This window comes from Fusarium poae, chromosome 3 (genome assembly GCF_019609905.1).
Source record: "Fusarium poae strain DAOMC 252244 chromosome 3, whole genome shotgun sequence".
Lineage (NCBI taxonomy): Eukaryota > Fungi > Ascomycota > Sordariomycetes > Hypocreales > Nectriaceae > Fusarium > Fusarium poae.
Window position 1 is genome coordinate 7,571,397 of NC_058401.1, and position 23,621 is coordinate 7,595,017.

General features: G+C 44.6%; 6 protein-coding genes across 6 annotated transcripts; 2 read left to right on the top strand and 4 right to left on the bottom strand.

Annotated features, from left to right (window-relative positions):
* Nucleotides 1–188: 188 nt before the first annotated feature.
* On the bottom strand, nucleotides 189–1,603 carry FPOAC1_009955 (uncharacterized protein; the record flags this gene model as incomplete). The annotated part of the gene is made up of 2 exons (XM_044854362.1): nucleotides 189–944; nucleotides 1,139–1,603. 2 exons carry the CDS (start codon nucleotides 1,601–1,603, stop codon nucleotides 189–191), a joined length of 1,221 nt encoding a protein of 406 aa, XP_044707032.1.
* Nucleotides 1,604–2,373: 770 nt separating this feature from the next.
* On the top strand, nucleotides 2,374–3,556 carry FPOAC1_009956 (uncharacterized protein; the record flags this gene model as incomplete). Its single annotated transcript, XM_044854363.1, has 2 exons — nucleotides 2,374–3,149; nucleotides 3,205–3,556. 2 exons carry the CDS (start codon nucleotides 2,374–2,376, stop codon nucleotides 3,554–3,556), a joined length of 1,128 nt encoding a protein of 375 aa, XP_044707033.1.
* Nucleotides 3,557–3,774: 218 nt separating this feature from the next.
* On the bottom strand, nucleotides 3,775–6,655 carry FPOAC1_009957 (uncharacterized protein; the record flags this gene model as incomplete). The annotated part of the gene is made up of 8 exons (XM_044854364.1): nucleotides 3,775–4,143; nucleotides 4,195–4,427; nucleotides 4,484–4,624; nucleotides 4,677–4,770; nucleotides 4,821–4,945; nucleotides 5,005–6,349; nucleotides 6,399–6,559; nucleotides 6,613–6,655. 8 exons carry the CDS (start codon nucleotides 6,653–6,655, stop codon nucleotides 3,775–3,777), a joined length of 2,511 nt encoding a protein of 836 aa, XP_044707034.1.
* A 2,186-nt stretch (nucleotides 6,656–8,841) lies between these two features.
* FPOAC1_009958 (uncharacterized protein) lies at nucleotides 8,842–9,917 on the top strand (the record flags this gene model as incomplete). The annotated part of the gene is made up of 3 exons (XM_044854365.1): nucleotides 8,842–9,198; nucleotides 9,373–9,748; nucleotides 9,826–9,917. 3 exons carry the CDS (start codon nucleotides 8,842–8,844, stop codon nucleotides 9,915–9,917), a joined length of 825 nt encoding a protein of 274 aa, XP_044707035.1.
* A 10,700-nt stretch (nucleotides 9,918–20,617) lies between these two features.
* Nucleotides 20,618–22,538, bottom strand: FPOAC1_009959 (uncharacterized protein; the record flags this gene model as incomplete). The annotated part of the gene is made up of 4 exons (XM_044854366.1): nucleotides 20,618–21,195; nucleotides 21,243–21,991; nucleotides 22,051–22,280; nucleotides 22,344–22,538. 4 exons carry the CDS (start codon nucleotides 22,536–22,538, stop codon nucleotides 20,618–20,620), a joined length of 1,752 nt encoding a protein of 583 aa, XP_044707036.1.
* Nucleotides 22,539–22,861: 323 nt separating this feature from the next.
* Nucleotides 22,862–23,225, bottom strand: FPOAC1_009960 (uncharacterized protein; the record flags this gene model as incomplete). Its single annotated transcript, XM_044854367.1, has 2 exons — nucleotides 22,862–23,116; nucleotides 23,163–23,225. 2 exons carry the CDS (start codon nucleotides 23,223–23,225, stop codon nucleotides 22,862–22,864), a joined length of 318 nt encoding a protein of 105 aa, XP_044707037.1.
* Nucleotides 23,226–23,621: the final 396 nt, after the last annotated feature.

Consider the following 23,621-nt stretch of genomic DNA (forward strand, 5'->3'; position numbering starts at 1 on the left):
ATTGTCTTTGCTTTCACTGACGTTAAAGTGTAGGACATGATGCCAAACAGGTCATCTCCGATACATGGTTGGTCAGCAATTACGATCGTATTATTTACCTATATAACAGAACAATACATAGGACTAATCCAAGTGTGGCCACATAATGAATGCTATTGTAGGTAAGCTAGGCCATTTATTTTGATACCCTAGGACCAACCGGGAAAGTCCAGTTTCCAATCAATGCATTTATCGCAGTTGCAATAGTTTCGAACCTCGTCCAATGTGTACTCAGCACCACTCGGTCCAACCCAAAACTCCTGAAAATCAAATGTTTGCACCAATAGCAAGTTACCAATGAGAAGAGCCTTGCGTGTATAATCACCGAATATGCATTTTCGCTCCTGATCAGGTGAGACCGAGTCATCACTAAAAGCCCGAAAACCGATCCTCTCTAGTTTAAACATACTTGGTTCAGAAATCAACTTGGGACCCTGCACACGTGCTACCGCCGCTACAATAAGTCCCACCGGAAATATATCGATATTGCTGTAGATGCCTCGCGTCGCATCTCTGGAGTGAAGATCCAGGATCAAGGTTTTAAGACTGTGACTACCAGAGACGGCCGAGACCAATGACTTGTGGTTGACGCATAAGGTCAAGGTGTGTAGTTGGGGATAATCACTTGTTGAAAATGCGCTTTGATTGACGTTGTCTTCTAACCACCCCAGTTTCAAAACACGTAGAGATTGGCGCTGGGATTGAAGTATATCTGCGAGATTTGCGTAATCCCAACTATATGCAGCATTGGGTTCTTCTGTCGAGTTGGAGTTATCACATGTCATATGGTCGAGGTTGAAGGTGTAGAGGTTTCGTGGCCATTCTAGCAATCGTTTGATAGCTTCTGGGTTAGCGCGGAGGTTCCAGAAGCTTATCTCAACAAGGCTTGACGTTCCAACTTGTTCCTGGAAAGGTCAGTCAAAGTTATTGTCAACGTCGGTACGCGCTACTCCCTGACGAGTAGCAGAAACGTCGGCCAAAGTCTTAGGGTACGATGATAAGTACTACTACCTTCGTCTCCTATGCTTCTAGTGGCCAACCTTTCAGGTACCCTGAAAGGACACATTCGACGCCAAGTCCAAGAATCATAACAACTTACAGGCGATGGGCCCAAATCCACCTCTCCGGGGTCAATATTTACCCCATCAAGGTCCAGACGTTTGAGATTAGGCAGCGTGACCAAAGTCTTGATCACCTCACCATTCATGCGTTGGCCGTTGCACTTGACCTTCAAATCTATGATGCAAGACAGGAGCGATTGCTTGTCGTCGATAGTCCTGAAGAAATAATGACGCGCATTGAGGTGAACGGTCGTGTACAAGATGGGCATTGCAAGACTGTTGAAACGTCGGCATGTGAGAGCGAGCGACCATAGTCCTTTGGGTTGGGCATTTATTTGCTCTTGATCATAGGAACCTAGATGGACACGTTCCTTCTCCGATCCATACCGTCTGTTGTAGTCATCGCAACCTGATTGGCGATCAAGCTGGGCAACGTGTTCGAAACAGACCCGCAAGATTTCGTTAGACAAGCGAAGAATGAAGCTGTTGTTGTCGATCGACATCGTAAGTAGTAGAGTAGAAGGATGTGTATCTTAAGAGCAAGAGTCTAAGTAGCATAAACTGGTCGAAGATCGTCTGTTATTCGGTTTGAAGATAAGGTTGCTCTAAGAGCCCTATTTTTCGTGACGAAGCTGCATCTATCGATATCGCATTAGACTTCGAGGGATACCCATATCAATTCGGTTTGAAGAACAAGGTGAATCGCGACAAAGTGCGGGGAACCAAGACTGCTGGCTATCAATGTTAGTCCCGTGACACACAACTTAGCCAACCGGCCTTACGGCCTGCGTATGTAATCATATGTGCAAGAATGGATTGGAATGTTGTGAGTATAACATATCTACCTAGGTACATAACTTACGCCGGGAGCTAAATATTTGGAAATCACCTCGATAGACTTCTCGCAAGACGGGCTGAAGACCCCTGCGAAACAATTAGAGCTACTGACAATAGTGGATGTTAGGATCTTCAATTCAGACTAGTTAGCCGCTTGACTAGGTAGGCTTTTCTCGTACAAGGTCTGCAAACTATCGATTCAAGCTGAGCAGAAAGTCCCTGGCTAGCGAAGAATTAAACAATTTTATGGTGATCCTTGACAAGTCTAGAACTCACAATATTGATATGACAGCTGATCTTTATATTAATCCTTGCAACTATTGATCTCCTTTATAAAGGCCAACGGCTTCGAAATGGGACTGGTTCCTACTTTTGTTTTGTTTCGATCAGTAGTTTCTCGCTGACGTGACGTCCATTGTGCTTGTTGCTATCCAAGATGCGTCTGGTATCACTTGTCGCTGTTGTTGGCGATGTGCTTATCCCTGCAGCTAGTGCCCGTCCTGCAAATTGTCGCCCCCAAAGGCCGACAACTACTTCTGCCGCCGGGGTTGAGACCTCGAGCACTGACACCACTCTCGCGACCTCTTCCCAAACGACCAATGTGATCGAGACCACTGCTACTTCTGATCTCACCAGCGAACTTGTTACCACGACCTTGGGCCTTACCAGCGAAGTAGAGACGATCATTACTCAATCTACTTTAGACACGACCACTTTGATCACAACTGCTACCACAATTACTGAAACGAGCGCTGGTGAGATATCTGCAAGGGAGCCAACAAGCACCGAGACATCTTCTGCTGGAACGGCTACTATTACCACAACAACTCTTGCGACGACGACCGCTGCCACTACGCGTGTTTCCGAGACGATCACTGATACGCAAACGACTGATCAGACTACCTCTGCTGAGGCAACAACTATAAATGCCGATGCGACCACCGTAGACCAAACCACGGACTATACTACAACTTTGGAGACAACAAATACTGACGAGACGACCACTGCTGGGGTAACAACTACCACCGGCATGACTCCTGCTGCTGATACAACCACTACAACTGAGATACCGACCACCACCATGGCAGCTCCCGAGCCGACTAAAGCTCTCCTAAATGGCGGGTTTGAAGATGCGACGAATGGTCCTTGGACTTTCTTGAGCGGACAAATCACGAATGATCCCAGCCTTGCCCACTCCGGTTCTAAATTTGCGTGAGTCTTGTTTCTCTTCTTTTCTCAACCCATCTGGCTAATGTAAACCACACAGACAACTTGACGTCCAAAACCAGCAAGCTCAAGGCCAGATACGTGTCGAACAACTCACCAGCACAAGTAACACTAAGCGATACACTCTCAGCTTCTACGCCACTGTGCTCTCTACGCCTAATATGAAACCCGGCAACTCTTGCCAGATCTACCCTTTCCAGGATAATTCGTCGTTCAATGGACAGGGCTTACCATTGGACTTTTCGGCTCTCAACACTTACACGCATTTTACATATTCCTTCACCCCAATTAACAACAATTTTGTGCTCAAGTTGGGAATCTCATGTTCCAGAGGCATGGCCACTACGTTTTCCGTCGCTATTGATGATGTTTCTATCGTGGAGGTCGTTTAGTTTTAATTCACTCGCCATTAATCACATAATTTGGCGGTACTCAAATACTGAAAATTATACGCGACAGCTATACGAGCTGCTAGCTTTTACAAACATTTGGCTTTCGGTGATATAAATGTATTTAAATCGAACTCGATATTCCCAAATTGAGGTCCACCATTTTGTTTCCAGATCTGTGATGAAAGTATATACATGAAATAATTTTTATAGTGCAGTCCCTATTGACCTTCGGGGTAACACTGAGCGTAGAAGGGGTTGAGCGTCTTGCAGTAGTAGCCCTTGCCACACTGCATGCTGCCATTCCACTCAGTACCACCACACTGCTTGTACGGTTCCTGGGCCTTGGCGACAGGAAGGGCCAGGATGGCGTCACTGGCCCTCTCGGAGGCAGTGACAAAGTAGGCACTAGGGTTAGTAGTAACCATGCCCGGGAAAATGGAGGCATCAGTAATGAAGAGGTTGTCTGTGCCATAGACCTTGGTGTTGAGATCAACGACAGCGGTACCGCCTGTGCGACCATCATCCTTGCCGAGCTTGTTGGTTCCGATCCAGTGATTGGCACGGCGGTTACTCCATGAGACGACCATCTGTATGCATCATTAGACCAAGACGTGAACAACAAGTCATGGATCACTTACATCGTCGACGTATTGTTGTGAGGACACACCGGGAGCGGGTTGGAGCCACACCAGATCCTTCACGCCGGAAAGAGCTTTACGAAGGTTGTCAAGAGCTTTCACAACAGCCTTCTTGTCTTCTGCGTCATTGAGGAAAGGGTTACCAGACACGACGGTGTTGAGGGCACTGGTGATGGTCATGCGACCGCGCGACTTTGCACCACGGCCGAGATACTGGCTAATGGTCATGGCCTCTGATTCACGAGTTAGGTCAGGTCTGATAGATTGCACCGATTGTCAAAACACTTACTGGTGTCAGTCTCGCCGAGACTGGCCTCAACACGAGCTGTCCACTGCATGGAGCGGACGCGGCCATCAGCACCTCGAATCTCGTCAAAGATGACTGGGTCGATGTTAGGAGCGGCCTGAGCGAGAATGCCTGAGCGAGCATCTATCTCCAAGTTAGTCTTTACCTTCAAGTTGCAGAAGATATGTATACTTACCCAGGTACTTGTCCTCGTCGGTTTGGGGAGGGTTATCCCAGGCCTTGTAGAAGTCATAGAACACGACATCAGGGTGCTTGATAACGGTATCGGTCTGTAATACTGTTAGCCCGATAATCAAATCACTGTGACATATGTACTTACGTTGGTGTGATCCTCGAGATTGTAGCCGACGGGGAGGTTGATCCATTGATCTTTCTTGATCATGGAGCCACCATCGCGGCTAGAGTTGGCGACAATTTCGAGCTGGTCGTCTGGGCCAATACCACCTATGAGGCGTGATTAGAATCAACAAACTCTGACAGCGTGCGGAAAATACAATACTCACTGCGAAGGAGAATCTTGGCACTACCAAAAGTACCAGCCGCAAGAATTACACGACCAGTCTCGGGAGTGAGCTTGACGGTTCCAGCATAACCGGCGCCGGCAAAGGGCTCGACCTCAAGGCCGGTAACGTGACCGCCCGAGCGAACGAGACGCCTGACCTGGGTGTTGGTCCAGAGCTTGAAGTTGTTTCGCTTGTCGGCAGAGACGAGATAGGTAGCAAGAGGGCCTCCGCGTTCACCTCCAGAGAACATGAATGGTGGGTGGGTATAAGTATGGTTCTTCAGTTTCGGCTCCTTGAGAGTGTTGACTTCATTCCAACCGGCCTTGCCGAGTGCTCCAGCGACAACCTTGAAGCCCTGGTCGAGGTATAGCTTCCCATCCATGGATGGGACACTTGTACCAGGAATGCGGGAGAAGACACGGTCTTCGTACTTGGCCATGTCCTTGGCCTTCCAACCATCGGGAAAGTTGTAGTCCCAGTCTTCTGGAGTGGGACGCCACCACAAACCAGCGTTAACTGCGGTACCACCACCAAGGACGCAGCCGGCCATCTGATCGGTATCGGGACAGGCAATACCTGCAGAGTCAACCCAAAGCTGATTGCATAGACCGGGAACATCGAATCGAGTCAAGTTGGTGCCTTGAAGCCAATCTGGCTTACGGGTACCACCCCAGCGACCAGATGATGGGGGACCCTTTTCGATGAGAAGGACCTTCTTGCCAGCCTCGCTAAGACGATCGGCAATGGGGAGACCACCAGCACCACCACCGACGACAACATAATCGTACGTCTCGTCAGGGACAGGTTTACCGGTAGGTTCAGCTGTGGGAGAAGGCTCATTGGTGGCAGTGGCAGTAGGCTCCGTACCACCATCGCAGTCGCCATCAACAACCTTGGTGGCGAGCTTAGCCCACTCATCATACTCATCGTTGAAGGCATTGCTAGTAAGCTGACCACCAAAGATGCTCTGGGTTTCGTGCTGGAGCATGCGGGCCTCACGGGGGCACTCAGGGTCGATCACATTTGTGAGACTGTGGGCCCAACCAAGAACAGCGACGGGAGAAGTGGTCGCCAATTGACCCGAGTTACCGTCTTGCGACCAGGAAGTACATCCCTGGCAGCGGTAGATAAGGGTGAAGCCGTCGTCAGTGATCCTGGAAGAGATCTGGGTCAAAGTAGCCTTGCCCTTGTATGGACCAGGCTCGACCTGGGCATTAGCCCAATGGAAGGTGGTAAGAATTTCGCCGTCGTGAGGGTACGCAAAGAGCAAAAGCGAGTTTGTCATGGGTCCACCGTAGGACAGACCACACCATCCGGTGCTCTTACCTTTGGGAGTGGCGCAGTTCTGTTCACAGTCAGAAAAGAAAAGCCGTTATTTTCGAGAGTTGTCTTACCAGGTATCCAATGAACTCATCGGCGTTGGTAGTCTGTCCGTCCCCAGGAAAACTGAAACCGAAGGTCATGCTGGGTGCTTTCCATGTGTCGAAGACGATCCCAGTGTTGGCATCGGTGAGAGCCGTGGGTGCTGATTGCTGACCAGAAACATACTGAACAACTTCTCAAAGTCAGTACTCTGGAGATATCGAAGTGTAAAATATTCAAACTCACGAGATGCTATGGCCAGAAGCCATGAAGAACGGTATGAAACCATGATGACGAATCCCCAGTCAACGATTGGTGAATGCCGTGGGTAGAATCTCCTTGGCCGTGGTCCCGAAAACGATGGCACTGGTCGCATTCATATACCAATTGGAGTTATCACCACCCAAGATGGAATGGAAAGTAGCCAAGGACCGATGCCCTATTTGGGTGCTACATTGTGTGTTTTGGATGAAAGCGAGGTAGGGAGTAGCCTTGCAGGGGTTGATTTCGGACGGAACGAGCCTTGTATGTTTCCCCTTTAGATGACGGAGACCGGGGTCTTATTTTCGAGGTGTCTGTAATTCATCCAAAGGCTCGCAATCAATCCGCGACGGAACATATCCCTCCATCTCAAACAAACTCATGGTCCTTCATTACACAAGAACAGAACAACATTTACAGAAGGCCGATGTTTCTAGTTCGATGACATTCAAAACATACATCTTTGTCTTATGTCTACTGAGCCTTGTTTCGACACATTTTCTTTACCTAGAATCTGTGCTACCCAACATGTACAGATCCCCATCGCGTCCAGAAGCGGGTGGCGGAGGTTCATGTTCCTTTTCTCCACCACAACCATGGATAGGGTTGAGCGGCGCGATGCTCCGAAACAAAGCCAGTTAGATGAATGTAACCCTCTTCAAATAGAGTGTAACTTTTGCACTAAATGTGTACTCCCCCTTGTAAAAAGCAGCTCACGCGTGTTTGTGTCTATGCAGCCCCCTGCATGTTTGGTGGCCACATGTCCGAGTGGTCGGAGAATCTGTTGACAGTCAGTGTGTAGCCACTTTTTAAGATTGTAATTGTCCAGGCGTTTCAATTAAACTTCCCCAGGTTCTAATAGAGTTAAATAAAGCTTACTGAATTAGATGCGACAGAGGCCTGCCTAGTTTATTTTCTACTGTGATTAATGATGTTACTGTCATTGGTCATTTAATATGGAGATAATCTTCCATCGATATAACGAAAGTTATTGTTCTGAGCACGGCGTTTCTTCTTCAAATGACCCGCCAATTGATGGATTGAAAAGTCAAACACGAGATAAACTATGTCGCTTCTGTCCGGTCACTGATTCAGGTCAATTTTCACCAGCAAAAAGACTTGCGCTGACTATTTAAGAAGTATAAATACTTGAGAAAGGATAGTATTATTTTTCATTAATTAAAATTATAGCAAAAGATAGTACCCATGGATTCAACCTAATAGAGACCCTACTTATAGAGTAGGCAGTAAAATTCTAAAATAAGGGTAAAATTCTAGGATAACTAGATACCCTGCCTTATTAGAACTTTATTAGAATTACCTATTAAATCTAATAAATTTTAATATATATATATATATATAATTTAATTAATTCTTATTTATAAAGCTACCTTTTTAATCTAGCTAATAAAATATTATATTTATATTATATTAATAATATTATATAAGCTACTTAGGAAGTCTTTATATTATAAAACTGCCTTAAGTATAATAAAAAAAAGCCTATTATTATAAGGGATATTACTATTAAGTATTATATCTTTAAAAATACTATAAAGAGGTATATTTAATTACTAAAGCTTATTAAAAAGCTAGCTTTTAATAATATAAATATTAAAAAGCTAAAGAATCTTAATAAAAATAAAAAGTATATAATTATTATATATATTATATAGCTTAAGAGATATAAATTTTCTATAAATTAATTAATTATTAAAGTAACTATAAATAAATTAAAGGTATTATAAACTCCTTTATTATACTTAATTAAAGAAAAATAATATAAATACTTTCTTAAAAATAATTTATAGCTATAAAAAAAGAAATTAATATAGATATTTAATTATAAAAAAGTAAAATTTAAAGTATATAAAATTTAAAAGGTTAAAGATTTCTATATTAATCTTATTAATATTATATAGAGAAAAGATATTAAGCTATCTTTGTCACAGCTCGAAGTCAGACCAACCTACCCTAGAGCCACAAGTGGATCAGATCACGTGGCGATAGCGTTATCGCCGTAACCTTAGTTAGACCGCCAGTCAGATCCTGAACGTAGCTCCTTGAGCTACGTCTTGTTAATAGAGCCTGACCTGCCTGCAGTGCCTATCCGTAGCAATAGAACCTATTACGCCCGAAGCGTTCCCTGTCCACCCGTACCGCCGGACTCAGCCCGTGACACTACGTAGCTCCTATCATTGGACACCGAACGCGATGTCTGCCCGCCCGCTCCCGCCCTTCCTGCCGGACAGCGTTGAGTCATTCCGCGACCATGCCCCGGAACACCTAGACGACTGGTTCGAGTACTTCCGGAACGTTTATACCTACGCCGAGAGCGCCCAGAACCGCATATCTCAGCTAGAGAATGAGGCCCAGAACACGAAGGATAAACACCAAGGACTCGAGCAATCCATGCAACAAATCACCGCTGAACGTAACTTCGCTCGAGCCCAGCTCGAGTACACCGAACAACAACATGAGAAGGCCCTGAAGAGGAAGGATGATGACATCTTTGAGGCCCGCCTCGCTGAACGCCGCGCCCTCGACGCCACCCGACCTACTGTACCTACTGTCCATAAACCCCTTGAGACTAGCGCCCCCGCTGAGCTTCGTATAGCGACTCCTGTGGGAACGACTCCTCCGCCTTCTTCCCGATCTGCCGAATCAACCGGTCTTACCGAACGATTACCCGACCCTGACAAGTTTGAAGGCGACCGGACCGACCTGCGCCGCTTCGTCTCCCAGATACACTCGAAACTAAAAGCTAATCACGATCGATTCCCGACACGCCTTGCCCGAATGTCCTATGTAACTGGCCGTCTTAAGGGACGCGCCTATGCCCAAGTCTTACCGCATATTAAAGCCGGAGAATGCCAACTCCCTGATTACCAGGATATTATTAATCTACTGGAACGCGCTTTTGGAGACCCGAACCGCATTAATAATGCCCGCGCCGAACTGTTCCGCCTCCGCCAGACTCACAAGGATTTTAGCACCTTCTTCGCCGAGTTCCAACGCCTTGCACTGGAAGGAGAAATGTCAGAAGAGGCCCTGCCTACCCTGTTAGAGCAAGCCGTTTCCCGAGAGCTACGCGGAATGCTGGTACACAACCCACCGTCTAGTTACCAATATCACGACCTGGCCGCCTTCCTACAAGAATTGGAAAACCGACGGCGCCGCTTTGCGGCTGACCTACAGCCCGCGCCACGAAAGACGAATATGCCTCTGAAGGAACACCCCCTGACGCCCAGGAAGAAATCCCCGTCGCCCCGAAGGGGAAGAAGCCCTGAGAACCGCCAACCAGCCGAAGACCCCATGGACCTCAGCAATCAGCGCCGCTATAACCGCCCTAACCAACGACGGGAGAACAACCAGTGCTTCCGTTGCGGTTCAGCCAACCACTACCTCCGCGACTGCCCTGAACCTGACACACGCCCAACCAGGTTCCGTCAAGCCGCCTTTGCTTATAGCCCCAACCGCACCAGCCAGCCCCCGTCTCCACACTCGCCTACATCCAGCCGCGCCAGTTCCCGCCGATCTAGACACTCCCGAGGACGCCAGGAAAACGGGGTGAGCCTGTCTTAAGTCGGCGCCAGGCTCCCCTCCCCGCACCTACTGTACCGAAGATTAAACTGTCCGCCGCCTCCGTTCATGGAATCCCGATTGAGAACGAGAACAACCAACGTTCGAACCTGATGATACTGCCTGCCAGCCTCAATGTGGCCGGAAGAGAACCAATTCCGTCTTACGCTATGACCGATAGCGGAGCGGAAGGAAAAGGGTTTATCGACGAGAGCTGGGCTAAGTCCCAGAACCTGAAGTTTAGACCCCTGAAGAGAACCTTCGAGATTGAAGTGTTCGACGGGCGACCTGCCGAGAGCGGGAAGGTCGCCTACTACGTCCGCGCCGGACTCCGCATTGCCGATCACGAGCAGAAGAGCATGATCTTCTACGTGACCCAGCTAGCCAGCTACCCTATTGTCCTGGGAATGCCTTGGCTAAAGCAACACGACCCGCAGGTGGGCTTCGCGGCCCACACGTTCACATTTAACAGCCCGTACTGCCAGAAATTCTGCAACACCCCAACCAAGCCTACAAGGATTAAGGCTTTACAGACCGTCCCGAAGAAGTTCATGCGCCAGATGAAAGGGAGTATCCCACCAGCCTTGGAGGGAAAGGATATCCTCCCGGTTTCCCTGCGAACCGCCCGAATATACAGCCAGAAGGACCGTTACCGCCTCTTCACCGTCACCCTGAAGCAACTGGACTACCTGCTTAAGCCTGAGCCAGAGGCATTCGTGCTGCCGGAAGAACTTCGAGAGTTCCAAGACGTTTTCTCGCCTAAGGAGGCAGAGAAGCTACCACCGCACCGATCTGGAGACCACCACATCGAGCTAACCCCAGGAGGAAAACTGCCGTTTGGACCCTTATATGGAATGTCCCGGAACGAACTGACAGCCCTACGAGAGTGGCTGGACGAGAATCTGCGTAAGGGATTTATCCGCCCGAGCTCATCGCCTGTAGCCTCCCCGGTACTATTCGTCAAGAAACCCGGCGGTGGCCTACGTTTCTGCGTAGACTACCGAGCCCTGAACAACATTACAGTTAAAGACCGCTACCCGCTGCCCCTGATCAAAGAATCCCTGAATAACCTGTCTGGTATGAAATACTTCTCCCGTATCGACATCGTGTCGGCCTTCAATAATCTGCGCATCAAGGAAGGCCAGGAGTACCTAACAGCATTCCGCACCCGATTCGGATTATATGAGTCACTGGTTATGCCCTTCGGCCTAACAGGAGCCCCCGCGACCTTCCAGCGGTACATTAATGACGCGCTGAGGGAATACCTGGATATATTCTGCACTGCCTACCTGGACGATATCCTGATCTATAGCCGGACCCGAGAAGAGCACGTCGAGCAATTAAAGATGGTGCTTGAAAAACTAAGAGCTGCCGGGTTATTCGCAAACCCAGCCAAATGCGAATTCATGGTTACGGAAACCAAGTTCCTAGGCCTTATCGTGGGACGAGACGGCATCCGAATGGACCCTGCAAAGATCGAAACTGTTAAGAACTGGCAAACCCCGACCTGCCTGACCGATGTACAAGCTTTCACAGGATTTGCGAACTTCTACAGGAGGTTCATCCGTGACTTCTCTAAGCTTACAGCCCCGTTGAACCACCTGACAAAGAAAGACGTACCGTTCGTCTGGGACGAAACCTGCGAAAAGGCTTTCCGAGACTTGAAGGGAGCCTTCACATCAGCACCGATCTTACGCCCCTTCGATTGGACGAAGGACGTAATCCTGGAGACAGACGCCTCTGACTATGTATCCGCCGGTGTGCTGTCGCAATACGACGATGACGGAAGGCTGCACCCGGTAGCCTTCTTCTCCAAGAAGCATACGTCCACGGAATGCAACTACGAGATCTACGATAAGGAACTCATGGCCATTATTCGCTGCTTCGAAGAATGGAGACCCGAACTGGAGGGGCACCCTCACCGATAAAAGTGATCACGGATCACAAGAACCTGGAGTACTTTACGACGACGAAGTTACTTAACCGACGACAAGCCCGCTGGTCTGAGTTCCTGTCCCGATTTAATTTCCAGATCACATATCGACCTGGGAAACAGGGAGTTAAACCCGATGCCCTGACCAGGAGGTCAGAAGACCTCCCTAAAGAGGGGGATGAGCGCTTAGCGCACCAAAGCCAGGTGGTACTAAAGAAAGAGAACTGGCAACTTCCGCCGCTACAAGTCCAGAGAGCCCGCATCCGCCACCCACTACAACAGAACCAACCCGCACCAACACCCGAGGAGCCGTCACTCTCAATAGAGCTACCAGAAGAGATCGACCGCTTGCTGAACGAAGGATACCAGACCGATGAAGACCTGCAGTCGATACTACAAGCCCTCAGGACCGACGCACCGCGACACCCGAAGATTACGCTTGCAGAGTGCAAGATCGTCCAGGAACGACTGTTGTACCGGGACCGCATCTATATCCCGAGCCACGACGCCCTCAAGACCGCCCTGCTGAAAGCCTGCCACGAACACCCTATAGCAGGACACCCAGGTCGTGCCCGCACTTATGACCTGCTTTCCCGGGATTACTACTGGCCCGGAATGTTGGCCTACATCGAACAATGGGTTAAGAACTGCCATACGTGTCGAAGAGCCAACCCAGCCCGAGAAGCGAAGCAAGGTGTGCTGAAACCCTTGCCTATCCCCGAACGAGCCTGGCAACATGTGTCAATGGATTTTATCACACATCTGCCGCCCAGCGAAGGAAATGACGCCATCCTGATTATAGCCTGCCGCCTGACCAAGATGAGACATATCATCGCATGCAAAGGAACCTGCGATGCCGAAGACGCAGCCCATTACTACCTGAAGGAAGTGTGGAAGCTACATGGGCTCCCACAGACTATAGTATCGGACCGGGGACCCCAGTTCGTAGCGGAGTTCTGGCAGAAGCTCACCAAACAACTGTCGATCAGCTCGCTACTATCCACCGCTTACCACCCTGAGACCGACGGACAGACTGAACGCCTGAACGCTGTGTTGGAACAGTACCTGCGAGCCTACGTGTCATACCTACAGGACGACTGGAACCGATGGCTCCCCCTGGCCGAGTTCGCAGCGAACTCCCTGAAATCCGAAACCACCGGCGTATCTCCGTTCTTTGCAAACTATGGATTCCACCCGCGAATGGGCTTTGAACCCACGATTACAGTCAGAGGAACCCCAGCCACTAGAGACGCAGAACAGTTCGCAAAGACGATGAACGACATCCTAGAGCACCTGAGATCAGAAAGCATTGCCGCACAAGCCCGTTACGAAGCCCAAGCGAACCGACACAGACGACCTGCCCGACGATACCAAGTAGGGGGACTCCAGTGTGGCTAGACGCCAGGAATATCAAGACCCTTAGGCCACAGAAGAAACTAGACTGGAAGAACATCGGCCCGTTAAAGATCGGCAAGGTCATCTCCCCGTACGCCTATCGACTGGAACTGCCCGCCAGCATGAAGATACACCCCGTGTTTCACACGAGCCTGCTAAAGCCAGCTGCCACCAATCCGCTGCCCGGTCAGAACGTAGACCCGCCACCGCCAGTAGAAGCCGAAGGAGTGGAAGAGTGGGAGGTTGAAGACATTGTGGATTCCCGATGGGACAGACGAGGCCGAGGAGGCCGCCCCAGGCTGAAGTATACTGTGAAATGGGCCGGATATGCAGACCCAACAGAAGTCCCTGCTGCCTACGTGGAGAATTCTGCAGAGATCGTGGCGAACTTCCACAGGAGATACCCTGACAAGCCCGGACCACAGTAGCCCGTCTCGGCAGAGCTCGATGCTAAAGAGGGGGGCACTGTCACAGCTCGAAGTCAGACCAACCTACCCTAGAGCCACAAGTGGATCAGATCACGTGGCGATAGCGTTATCGCCGTAACCTTAGTTAGACCGCCAGTCAGATCCTGAACGTAGCTCCTTGAGCTACGTCTTGTTAATAGAGCCTGACCTGCCTGCAGTGCCTATCCGTAGCAATAGAACCTATTACGCCCGAAGCGTTCCCTGTCCACCCGTACCGCCGGACTCAGCCCGTGACAATCTTAAATCTTAAATATTAATAAATATAGTATATAAATAAGTATTATATATAAATAGCTTAAGGTAGTTATTATAAGGAAACAATATAATATAAAATATAAGATTATTACTTTTTTAAATTATAAGTTAGCTATAATAATTAAGGCTATAAATACTAAAGGATATAAGTATTTTCTTAATTTTATAGTTTATTTTAATAGTATTTAATAAATATTATTCTTTTATTTATAATTTTTAAATTATAGTTAATAGAAAAATAAAATATTAATAATTTAAATAAGAATATTTACTTTATATACTTTAAGACTAGCTTTTTTAATATAGAAATCTTAATAAATTAGATTTATTATTTTAATTTATATTCTTTCTTAATAATAATAAAGGCAAAAGCTCTTAATATAAACTTTATTAATTAATATAGCTATAATAAGTTTATAAAAGATATTAATAATCTTAATTTTATTTAAGAAAGGCCTTATTTTAAGTAGCTTAAGAAAGAAAAGATTTAATAACTTTTTATTATTAATAGCTTTATAAATAAGATTTCTTTAAAATTTATAAAATATTACTTATACTTTAATATTAAGATCTTTATATTTCTACCTTACTTAATATATTTTATATAGCTACTTAATATAAAAGTCTTTTAGCTTCTTAAGCTTATATATTAAAAGGCATTTTATAAGTATATTTATAAAAGATTTTTAAACTTTAAGTATTTAAATCTTATTACTTATTTATAGAAGATTATTAATAAAAACTTTATAAAGTATAATATTATTAATAGGTTTAAGAAAAGTAGAATATTTCCTTTTAATAATATAAAAATTATATAAAAGCTAAAGAAAAAATAAAAATCTATTTTTTTTTAAGTTTTCTTTATAATTTAATCTTTATTTCCTTAAGAATTATAATTCTAAGATACTTAAGAGATTTCTTATTATATTAAGTATAATTATTATAAATAATTTAGCTTGCCTATTTATAAGGTATATAGTATTATTAATAATATTTTTAATAAAGTAATAATATTAAATTCTTTTATTAAAAGTTATATTAAGAATTATTTTAATTATATTTTTACTATAAATAATTAAAAGATATATAGAAAAAGAATTTATTCTATTAGCCTCTATATAAATAGTATAATAATATAGTAAATAAAAAAATAAGTTATTACTATAATATAAAAAGAATAAGTAAAAAAGCTTTATTAATAATATTATACTTAAAGGTAATTATAAAAAAAGAGAATAATTACTTAAAAATTAAATAAAAAAGTAATATAAATATAATATTAATAATAATAAAAAGCTAATTTATATTAACTTTAAATAATAAAAAAAGTAAAAAAATAAAGATATATAAAATAATATTATTATTATTACTTTAATATTATAAAAAGCTTTATTTATAATACCTAAGAATAGATTTTATTATAATATAAATAATTCCTCTGCTTAATAGTATTTCTATAAATATCTTTATAGTATAATAGCTATTAATATTTATTATAGCCTATTATAAGATATATCTATACTTTCTTTAAGTAATAGAATTAAATTTAAACTTAATAATATATAAAAAGATAAATTACTTAAAAACCTTATTATAAGAAAATTAAATAACTTTAATTTTAATAAAGAAATTATTAAAGTAATTAATTTTATATAAAAAGAGCTTAATTTTTTCCTTTTTTTTTCTCTATTTATTAAATTTAAAAAGAATTTCTTTTTTATATATTATAGAATTATAAATATACTTTACTTATAAAATATATAGTAAATTATAGGGAATTGATAGGGACGCATGATACTTTTACTACGGACGCATGACCTTACGGACGCATGACTTTTTAAGTAATTTAATTGGTTAAAGAAATATTACCCCACTAGTACTTCTGTAATCCCTGCAAGGAACAATCCCACCTAACAATCCTACTACCACTGTAGAAAAGAGGTTATTACTAGGTCTGGTCTTACACAAAAGATATATCAGAGGGATTACGAATTTAATTCTAATATAGGTTATATTTATCTACCTATAATAACTCCCACTGACTTCTCGTTCTTCGCACACTTGCCTGAATTCTCTGTCCACTTGCGCGAACGCCTGTAGTATTCCCAGCCCCAACGTAAATAGTTTCACCCATTGTGGTCCCTTGAGTAGCGATAGTTTCTTGGCTCTTATTCTCCCTTTCTAGGGTTGACTTATTCCGGCTTCCGGGTGGGCGGCCACGCTTTCTCTTTTGGGACCCAGGCGCTTGGGACTGAGATGCTTGGGACTGAGATGCTTGCGGCTGAGATGCTAAGGCCCGACTGCTTTCTTGAGATATTGTAGAAGGTATAAGGTCTGCTGGCACTCCTTGCTTTGTATTCTTTGGCCGCCCTCTAAGAGATGTAGCAATCTTTGGGTCAAGGATCTTTCGATATGGATCTCGAGAGGATGTTTCACGAAGTCGCCAGCGAGGGTGAATATCCCACTTTGTGAAAGCTTTCGTAGAGCATACACGTGAGTGAATTGTATGATAGCATGGTATACCGAGTTCGGTTGAGACAGAGCACTCATCTGTACATGGGTCAAGGGGCCTAGGATTAGGATTCTTTCCAGTAGGCAGTGCCTTACGTGCCTGTCGGTATTGGCTCTTGATAAGCTTCAGACACTTTGATGATGCAAGGGACCGGAGCTCGCCCAAGTAGTCAGAGCTTGACCCAAGGAACTCACGATCTCGAAGAACCTCGTCGTTCCCGCAAGCATCTTTAAAGTCACGCTCTTGATCATGTAGCATGTCCTGCATTGCTTCTACCAACTTGTAAAGATGGCTCATCCCATTCAATAGGTAGCTCTTGATGTTGTTATTGCTTGCCTCTGTACCTGAGGTCACACGGATGCCGTAGTTTGGGTATTTACGAATAAAGCAACGGGCCCATTGAGCACGGACTGGCATGTAGGTGTTAAAAAGATACCGCAGAATAGGGCGTTGATTATCAAACTCCTTACAGAGAGCAATCCATGCTTTCTTATGTACTTCTTCGGTCTCTGCAAAGAGAACCTGCTTCCACATCTGGAGGACCCCCTGATAGGTATGAGGAACCTCAGAGGAGGATTCAGCTGAGACAAGTGCGCGGTCATGCAGAGTTAGAGTAGCTTGGGGTTCGGTAGGTTCATCTACCTCACTAATATCCGGGCTACTGCTATTCTCTGGGTTCTTAACCCACTTCTGCTTTGACCGAAGAAGAACGTTGGAGTTGACATGATGAATGCAGAGCTGCTGCTGGACCCCAGGAAACTGGTCGTCTAAGGCAGCCTTCATTGAGTCATCAAAGTCCGTGATAATGATAGCTGGTTGTCGTATTGAGTGCTCTGATAGAAGAGTGGAAACGCTTTCCGCAAGAAACTGGAATCCCTCTCGTCGTTCATTATCAATAAGACCAAAGGCAGCATTAAATACTGTGCCAAGACAGGTCTGCCCGGTTACTTGGAAGAGTGGGAGCTTGAATCGGTTGGTATTATATGTGTTATCGAGGCTGATTACCTCTGGGAACCGCTTCCACATCCGGATACAATAGGGGAATGTCCAGACAAGGCCTAGAAGACGGCCAGGCTCGTCTGGTGCCCACTTCACAACATAAGGAACTCTTTGCTCATCAAAAGCTTAAGCAAGGCAGCAGTAGGTGAATAGCCTGCAAGCTTCTCTCGGCTCACTAAAGCCCGAGCATTATAGATATCCCGTTGTGTAAATATTGACTCGGGATGTTGTTCTTCCACGATAGCCCGTATATCCCGCGCTCGAATGCCAACTCGGCGGCTAGTGGATTCGATAGTTGCCTTAACTGGGGAAGTAAGGCGGCGATGAGATGGATGAGCCGATGATATCTCACTTGGAGGATGATTATGGGTGTGATGTTCTGTATCCTGATGTTGACGGAGAAACCATTTACCCTCCTCAAGAGCCTCTGCAATAACTAGCCACTTACACCCACACTTTCGTGACTTCCTCTGACGAAGACCAGAGCCTCTACTTGGTTGAGGATCCCCGTATCGATCACATCGAATAGAATACCGTATCAGCCGTCCCTTATAAGAGTACTTATTATACTTTGCTATACCAAAGCCATGCTCTTTTGCAAAGAGTTGAATGTTCTTATAAAGGGCGTTCTCTGTAGGGGCTGGGTTACCTGGGATTGGAGGATTCGGTATTTCGTCTGGAGGCGGGGACTCGGATTGCTGCGAAGGGGAGCTTTCGATTAGATTAGGTGAAGAGGGAACAGGAACTGAAGAGTGCTGACTTTCGCGAGGAGAGTATGCCGGAGGCGAGCCGTATTCATCAGTATTTAAAGGAGAATAGCCCCATCTTTCCCGCCAGCTGCGTACAGTATCGAAGAACTTAAGGCATTGCCTTGTTATTCGTCGCTCATTACCAATAATATCTCGGACTAGCCCTAAGGCACGCTGGAATTCTACCTCAGGTACCATAGGTACCCGCGTTACTTCCAACGAGCTACGAGGAGAGCCTTGGAAGGGATCGGTTTCTGGTCCAGGAATAGGTACTTGACAAATATTTCGTCGATCTGTTCCACGAGGAAAGTCATTGCGGAGGGTTATTGCATGGTTATATTGGAGCTCGAATGATGACTCGGGTCCGGAACGACGAGGCGATGGTATGGTTGAGAATCGATCAGGGACTGCAGCAAAGATATTATCCAGAGCGTCGGTATCCCCAAACCCATAAGAATCGCTAACACTAGGTGCACTGCTAGTAGGAGAGGTCCATCGGTTATTTCGAGAGGCAGGATAACGCTGATAGGGCGGCGGTGGATTCGTTAAAAGAGGCGGGCGAAAGTTATGCTGTCGGCTTAGCTGGACGCGTTGGCTGCTAAGTCGAGCGCGTTTTCGAGGCGGCTCTGCCGTGTTGAACGACTCAGACTCGGAGTTGTACGATTGGCGGCGCGTAGAGACCATTGTGATGCTAAAGCATTGATATCTGATGATGATGCAGCGTCAACTTCATTAGGAGGTTAGGTTACAAAGGTGATGATCTGCAGTGTTGATGACAACATCAGAATTGTCCTGATTGGCTGATGTATAAGTGTTTATAGGAGGAACAACTGATTAAAGAGGAAGGGTTAAGGTGTACTAACAAATACGGGGCTCGGCCAATTAAAGTGCTTAAAAAGTCATGCGTCCGTAAGGTCATGCGTCCGTAGTAAAAGTATCATGCGTCCCTATCAATTCCCAAATTATATTATTAATATTTTCCTTATTAAGAAAGAGGCTAGGTAAATAAGTTATAAGACTTTATATTAAAAGAAATAAGTCTAATAGTTCTTTAATAATTATATTAACTTTTAGCTATAATATAATAAGAAATATATATTATATAATAAAATACTTTTAAATATAACTTTAAATTAATTTAATATTATTTTTTTTAATAATCTTTATTTAATTTAAACTAAAAGTAATAAAAACTAAATAAAAATATTAATCTTTTATACTTATTTATACCTATTTAGCTATCCTAGAATTTTACCCTTATCTTAGAATTTTACTGCCTACTCTATAAGTAGGGTCTCCGTTAGGTCGAATCCACGGGTAGCTCTGTTGTTGACATAGACACGTCGTTGAGCTTTTCAAGATTAGATGTGTAGGGTGAGAAGTCGTCGGTGGTAACCTGGAAGTTATGACAAGATGCTACCAGCATCTATATATGCAATTACAGCTGTATGACCAGTACATACGACCAAAGGTAGTGGAAAATACGGGATCCCGTCCGCTCTCCCATAGTCAAGCCACTAACCGGCGGATTAGTAGTTGGGTCGGTGACGACCAGCGAATCCCCGCTGTTGTATGTTTTTTTGGCCGGATTACCTTCCAGGGACTACTAGCGATAGCAAACCACTGAGACATTTTCTGCCTAAAAGAATAAACTCAGATTGCAGGTTTACCGGTTTATTTGAAGCTCCTGTGGGTGTTTTCTGGTTAAAGAAATTGCTGTCTTTGAGCTTTGAACAACTGCGTTGGAATGTCACCATAAATCCGCTCGTACTGGCGAGTGGGGCTAACGACAATTATCCACCCTTGGAGAGCAGAGCAGGACATGGGGCCTCGTGAAATATCTGATGTTAACCTTAGGATAATGGCCATTCTAGTCTGCTATAATTGAGGAAGTTGTAAGGAAGGGCGTTTTATAGTCCCCTGAAAGTACAGTACATAATAGTTGATATGGCATATTATACGCTCATTGTTCTAACCTTGAACCATATACACATTGACCTCCAAAGTGCGCAGTGTCTAAGTTTTACCAAACCAACCAACGTTACATACCACTTGTCGTCCTCAATGTATATCCAGATCCGTCGCCAAACTACAGCTTCTACATCGTCTGGGATCTTTCCAAGGGAGTTTCCGTGGTACTTTCGGCGGATTTCCCGTTCATAGCTTCCAAAATCTCTGTCTCATGAGCTATCAACAGTATTGCCACATTAGCACTGACATGATGTGCCTCAGAGTCCATCTTATCCGGCGGCCCTGATAAGATGGAAGGTTGAAAGCTGCTGACCAGTCTGAGAGCTGTCATTTTATTAACAGAAGACTTCTTCTCAAATACGTGCAGCGCATCAAGTAAATACACCAGCAATTGGCGGTTCAGCGGGGGCAGATCCATACAAAGGTTGGCAGCCAAGCCAATCACCTTGGAACATTCCTCTGGTGACAGCTCTCGGTCAATGAATGGCCCCAGCTCGTCAACAAAACTGTTGTAGTGTCGGTACGGGATGACTGGCTCGGGCAGGCTTTTGAGATAGCGAAGTAGAATCCCTGCTGCGTCATGGACTGTGAATCCGTCCCAAACTAAACCCTTGCCAAATCTGCTCGGAGAGTCAAATATCGTCTGGAGTTCACTCATTCGCACGGGATTTCCAGTGGTCGCAAAGATATCCTCAACGTCCGATCCTAATGATTGTTAAAAGCAACCAATTGAATCAAGACATCTTACTGACCTTTTTCCTTCAAGTAAATGCCAGTTTTGCCAACAACAATAGGTATATAACCGTATATACTAGCGCGTCCATCCTCATCATGGACGCTGATTGCAATATTCGCATATGGTATACTTGTCGCAAGGGCAACCCCAAATATCGTGGGCGTATGTTCATGTTCTCGATTAAGTGCCTGTGGCCGTTGGGTTCGGAATAATAACAAGCCTTTTATACGATCCCGCCGGGATAGTTTTGGTAACCCATGGTTCCCATCAAAGGTCGTGGTCTCTGGAACAGCGTTGCCCGCGCCTGGAGAAAAGTCATAGTGCTCTTTGTTTGTGATGTCCGTTACGTATATTGGAATGGCCTGTATACCGATGTGCGAAATCTCAGAGAGACTGAGTCCAGACAGCATAGACCAGGATGCGGTTCTGCCGGCGGAGCTTATCACCGAAAACGCATCAGAGTTGTCTGTTGCCACCATGCGGTAAGCCCTCGAACTCATTAGGACTTCTTCAAAGGTGAATCCATAGGCATTGCGTTGCCACCTTGGTTGGCTATCTGCTGCGGGAGGGACATCTTCTCCCTCGTCAGTCGCTTCGACGCTTGTTTCGTTCAGCCTTGTATCTATTGTGTCTCCAGGGTCAGCTGCTTGACCACCTGTATCCAAAGCAGCAAGTCTCTGTTTCAGTGTCGGATTTTGGAATAGCATCTCTTCTACCAAGTCGCAGAGTTTGTCCACCCGGCTTTCGGCATCATCTTGGCTCTGACTAAGGTCATTGTTTTAGTATACTTGTTTGTGTAAAGAGGAGTAGAGATCATGGCATACCACGTCAATATGGTAAGTATCAGGGTCAAGGAGCTTTTGTGAGATTCTAACCGTACAAGGATGCCTTGGATGTCCTTGGATTTACTTGCCCAACGTAGCCGATCCAAAATGCCAACGTCATTCTCTAGAACCGTGACAAATGTGTCCAATTCTGAGAATGTAGTCACACAAGCAGCCAATGTAGCGACAACTTGTTCAACCATAATCAGAGACGTTCGTGACCGGGAAGCCTAGTGGAGGATTTGTGAATATTCGTCACTTGTGTCTTTTACCAAATACGAGATATAACTAACCTGACGAGGATTGAGAATAAAAAGCTGAAGTGTAACAAGCACGTTTCGAATATCATCGACTTCAGACTTGATGCGTCTGCATTCCTCTGGCGCGTGACGAGCTTTATTGGCGACATTCGCAATGATTTTGGAAACCTGAGCAGCAGCTGTAAGGAGGCCAACAACGCTGGCTGCGACGCTTAAAGGGTCAGCCATTACGCAACTCAGAGGCAACGAGAGACCCGTTCCGACAATTGTTAATTGGCTCCTTTGGAGAGTAGTATGGAGATGTTGAGAAGTAAGCAACGTTGGAAGCGGGGTTGCGATGTGCAGTAAGAATGCGGCTGAAAATGAAATGATGCGGGATTAAAATATCAGTCAAATTCTATATTTCTTCTAAAGACCATCTCACTCCGCAGTCCAGGGACAGCCTTTCAGGGCTGATAACAAAAATACCTTCTTCCAAGCAAAGCAGACTATGGGAGCCGCTTTTATTGCATCCTTGTCTTCTTCCCCAACTCCTTAATCTCAAGCGCTCTTCACCTGTTTTGAGGTTTCATTTCAATACTTCCCAAGCTCTCAGTGCACACATCTCGCCAATGGCGAATCCCGAGGAAAAGGAACATCAAAAGGGTGATGTACTCAGTAAGCAGGCACATAAGAGCAAACGCCACAGCAGATCCAACTAGTGAATTCCAGATGGTCGTCATGTTATCAACGGTGAAAGCGCAAAGAAGCCCATAGACTGTTCGTAGGACAAGTGTCGGAATGCTTGCCAGAGTGAGCCGTATAAACTGCGTCATGTCAGTATAATAGGCACTGTGGAAAAGGTGAGCATACAATGTGCTTCTCAGGAGAAATGCGGTGCTTCTGAGTATAGAGGTGCAGTAACTCTACAGTCATTAGAGTAATGACAGCAGCAAGCGTTATATAGCCTGCCTGGGTTAGGTGTCTTGAAATGTATATATTTAATATTATATTGAACTTTATTATATTAAAAGCTATAGTATTAATTATAAGCTTTTTTTTTTTCTTTAGAATTTTTTTTAATTTTTTAATTTTATAAAATTTTTAATACTTTATAAAATTCTTAATATAATAAATTTTAATTTAATAAATTTTTTATAAAATAATATTATTTTTATTAAATATTTTATAAATTATTAATAATTTATTTTTTTTATTAAAAATTATTTTAAAGATTAAAAAATAATTTTATTTAAAATATTTTATTTTTTAATATATTAAAATTATATTTTTTTTAAATTTTATAAAAAATCTTTAAAATTTTTTTTTTTT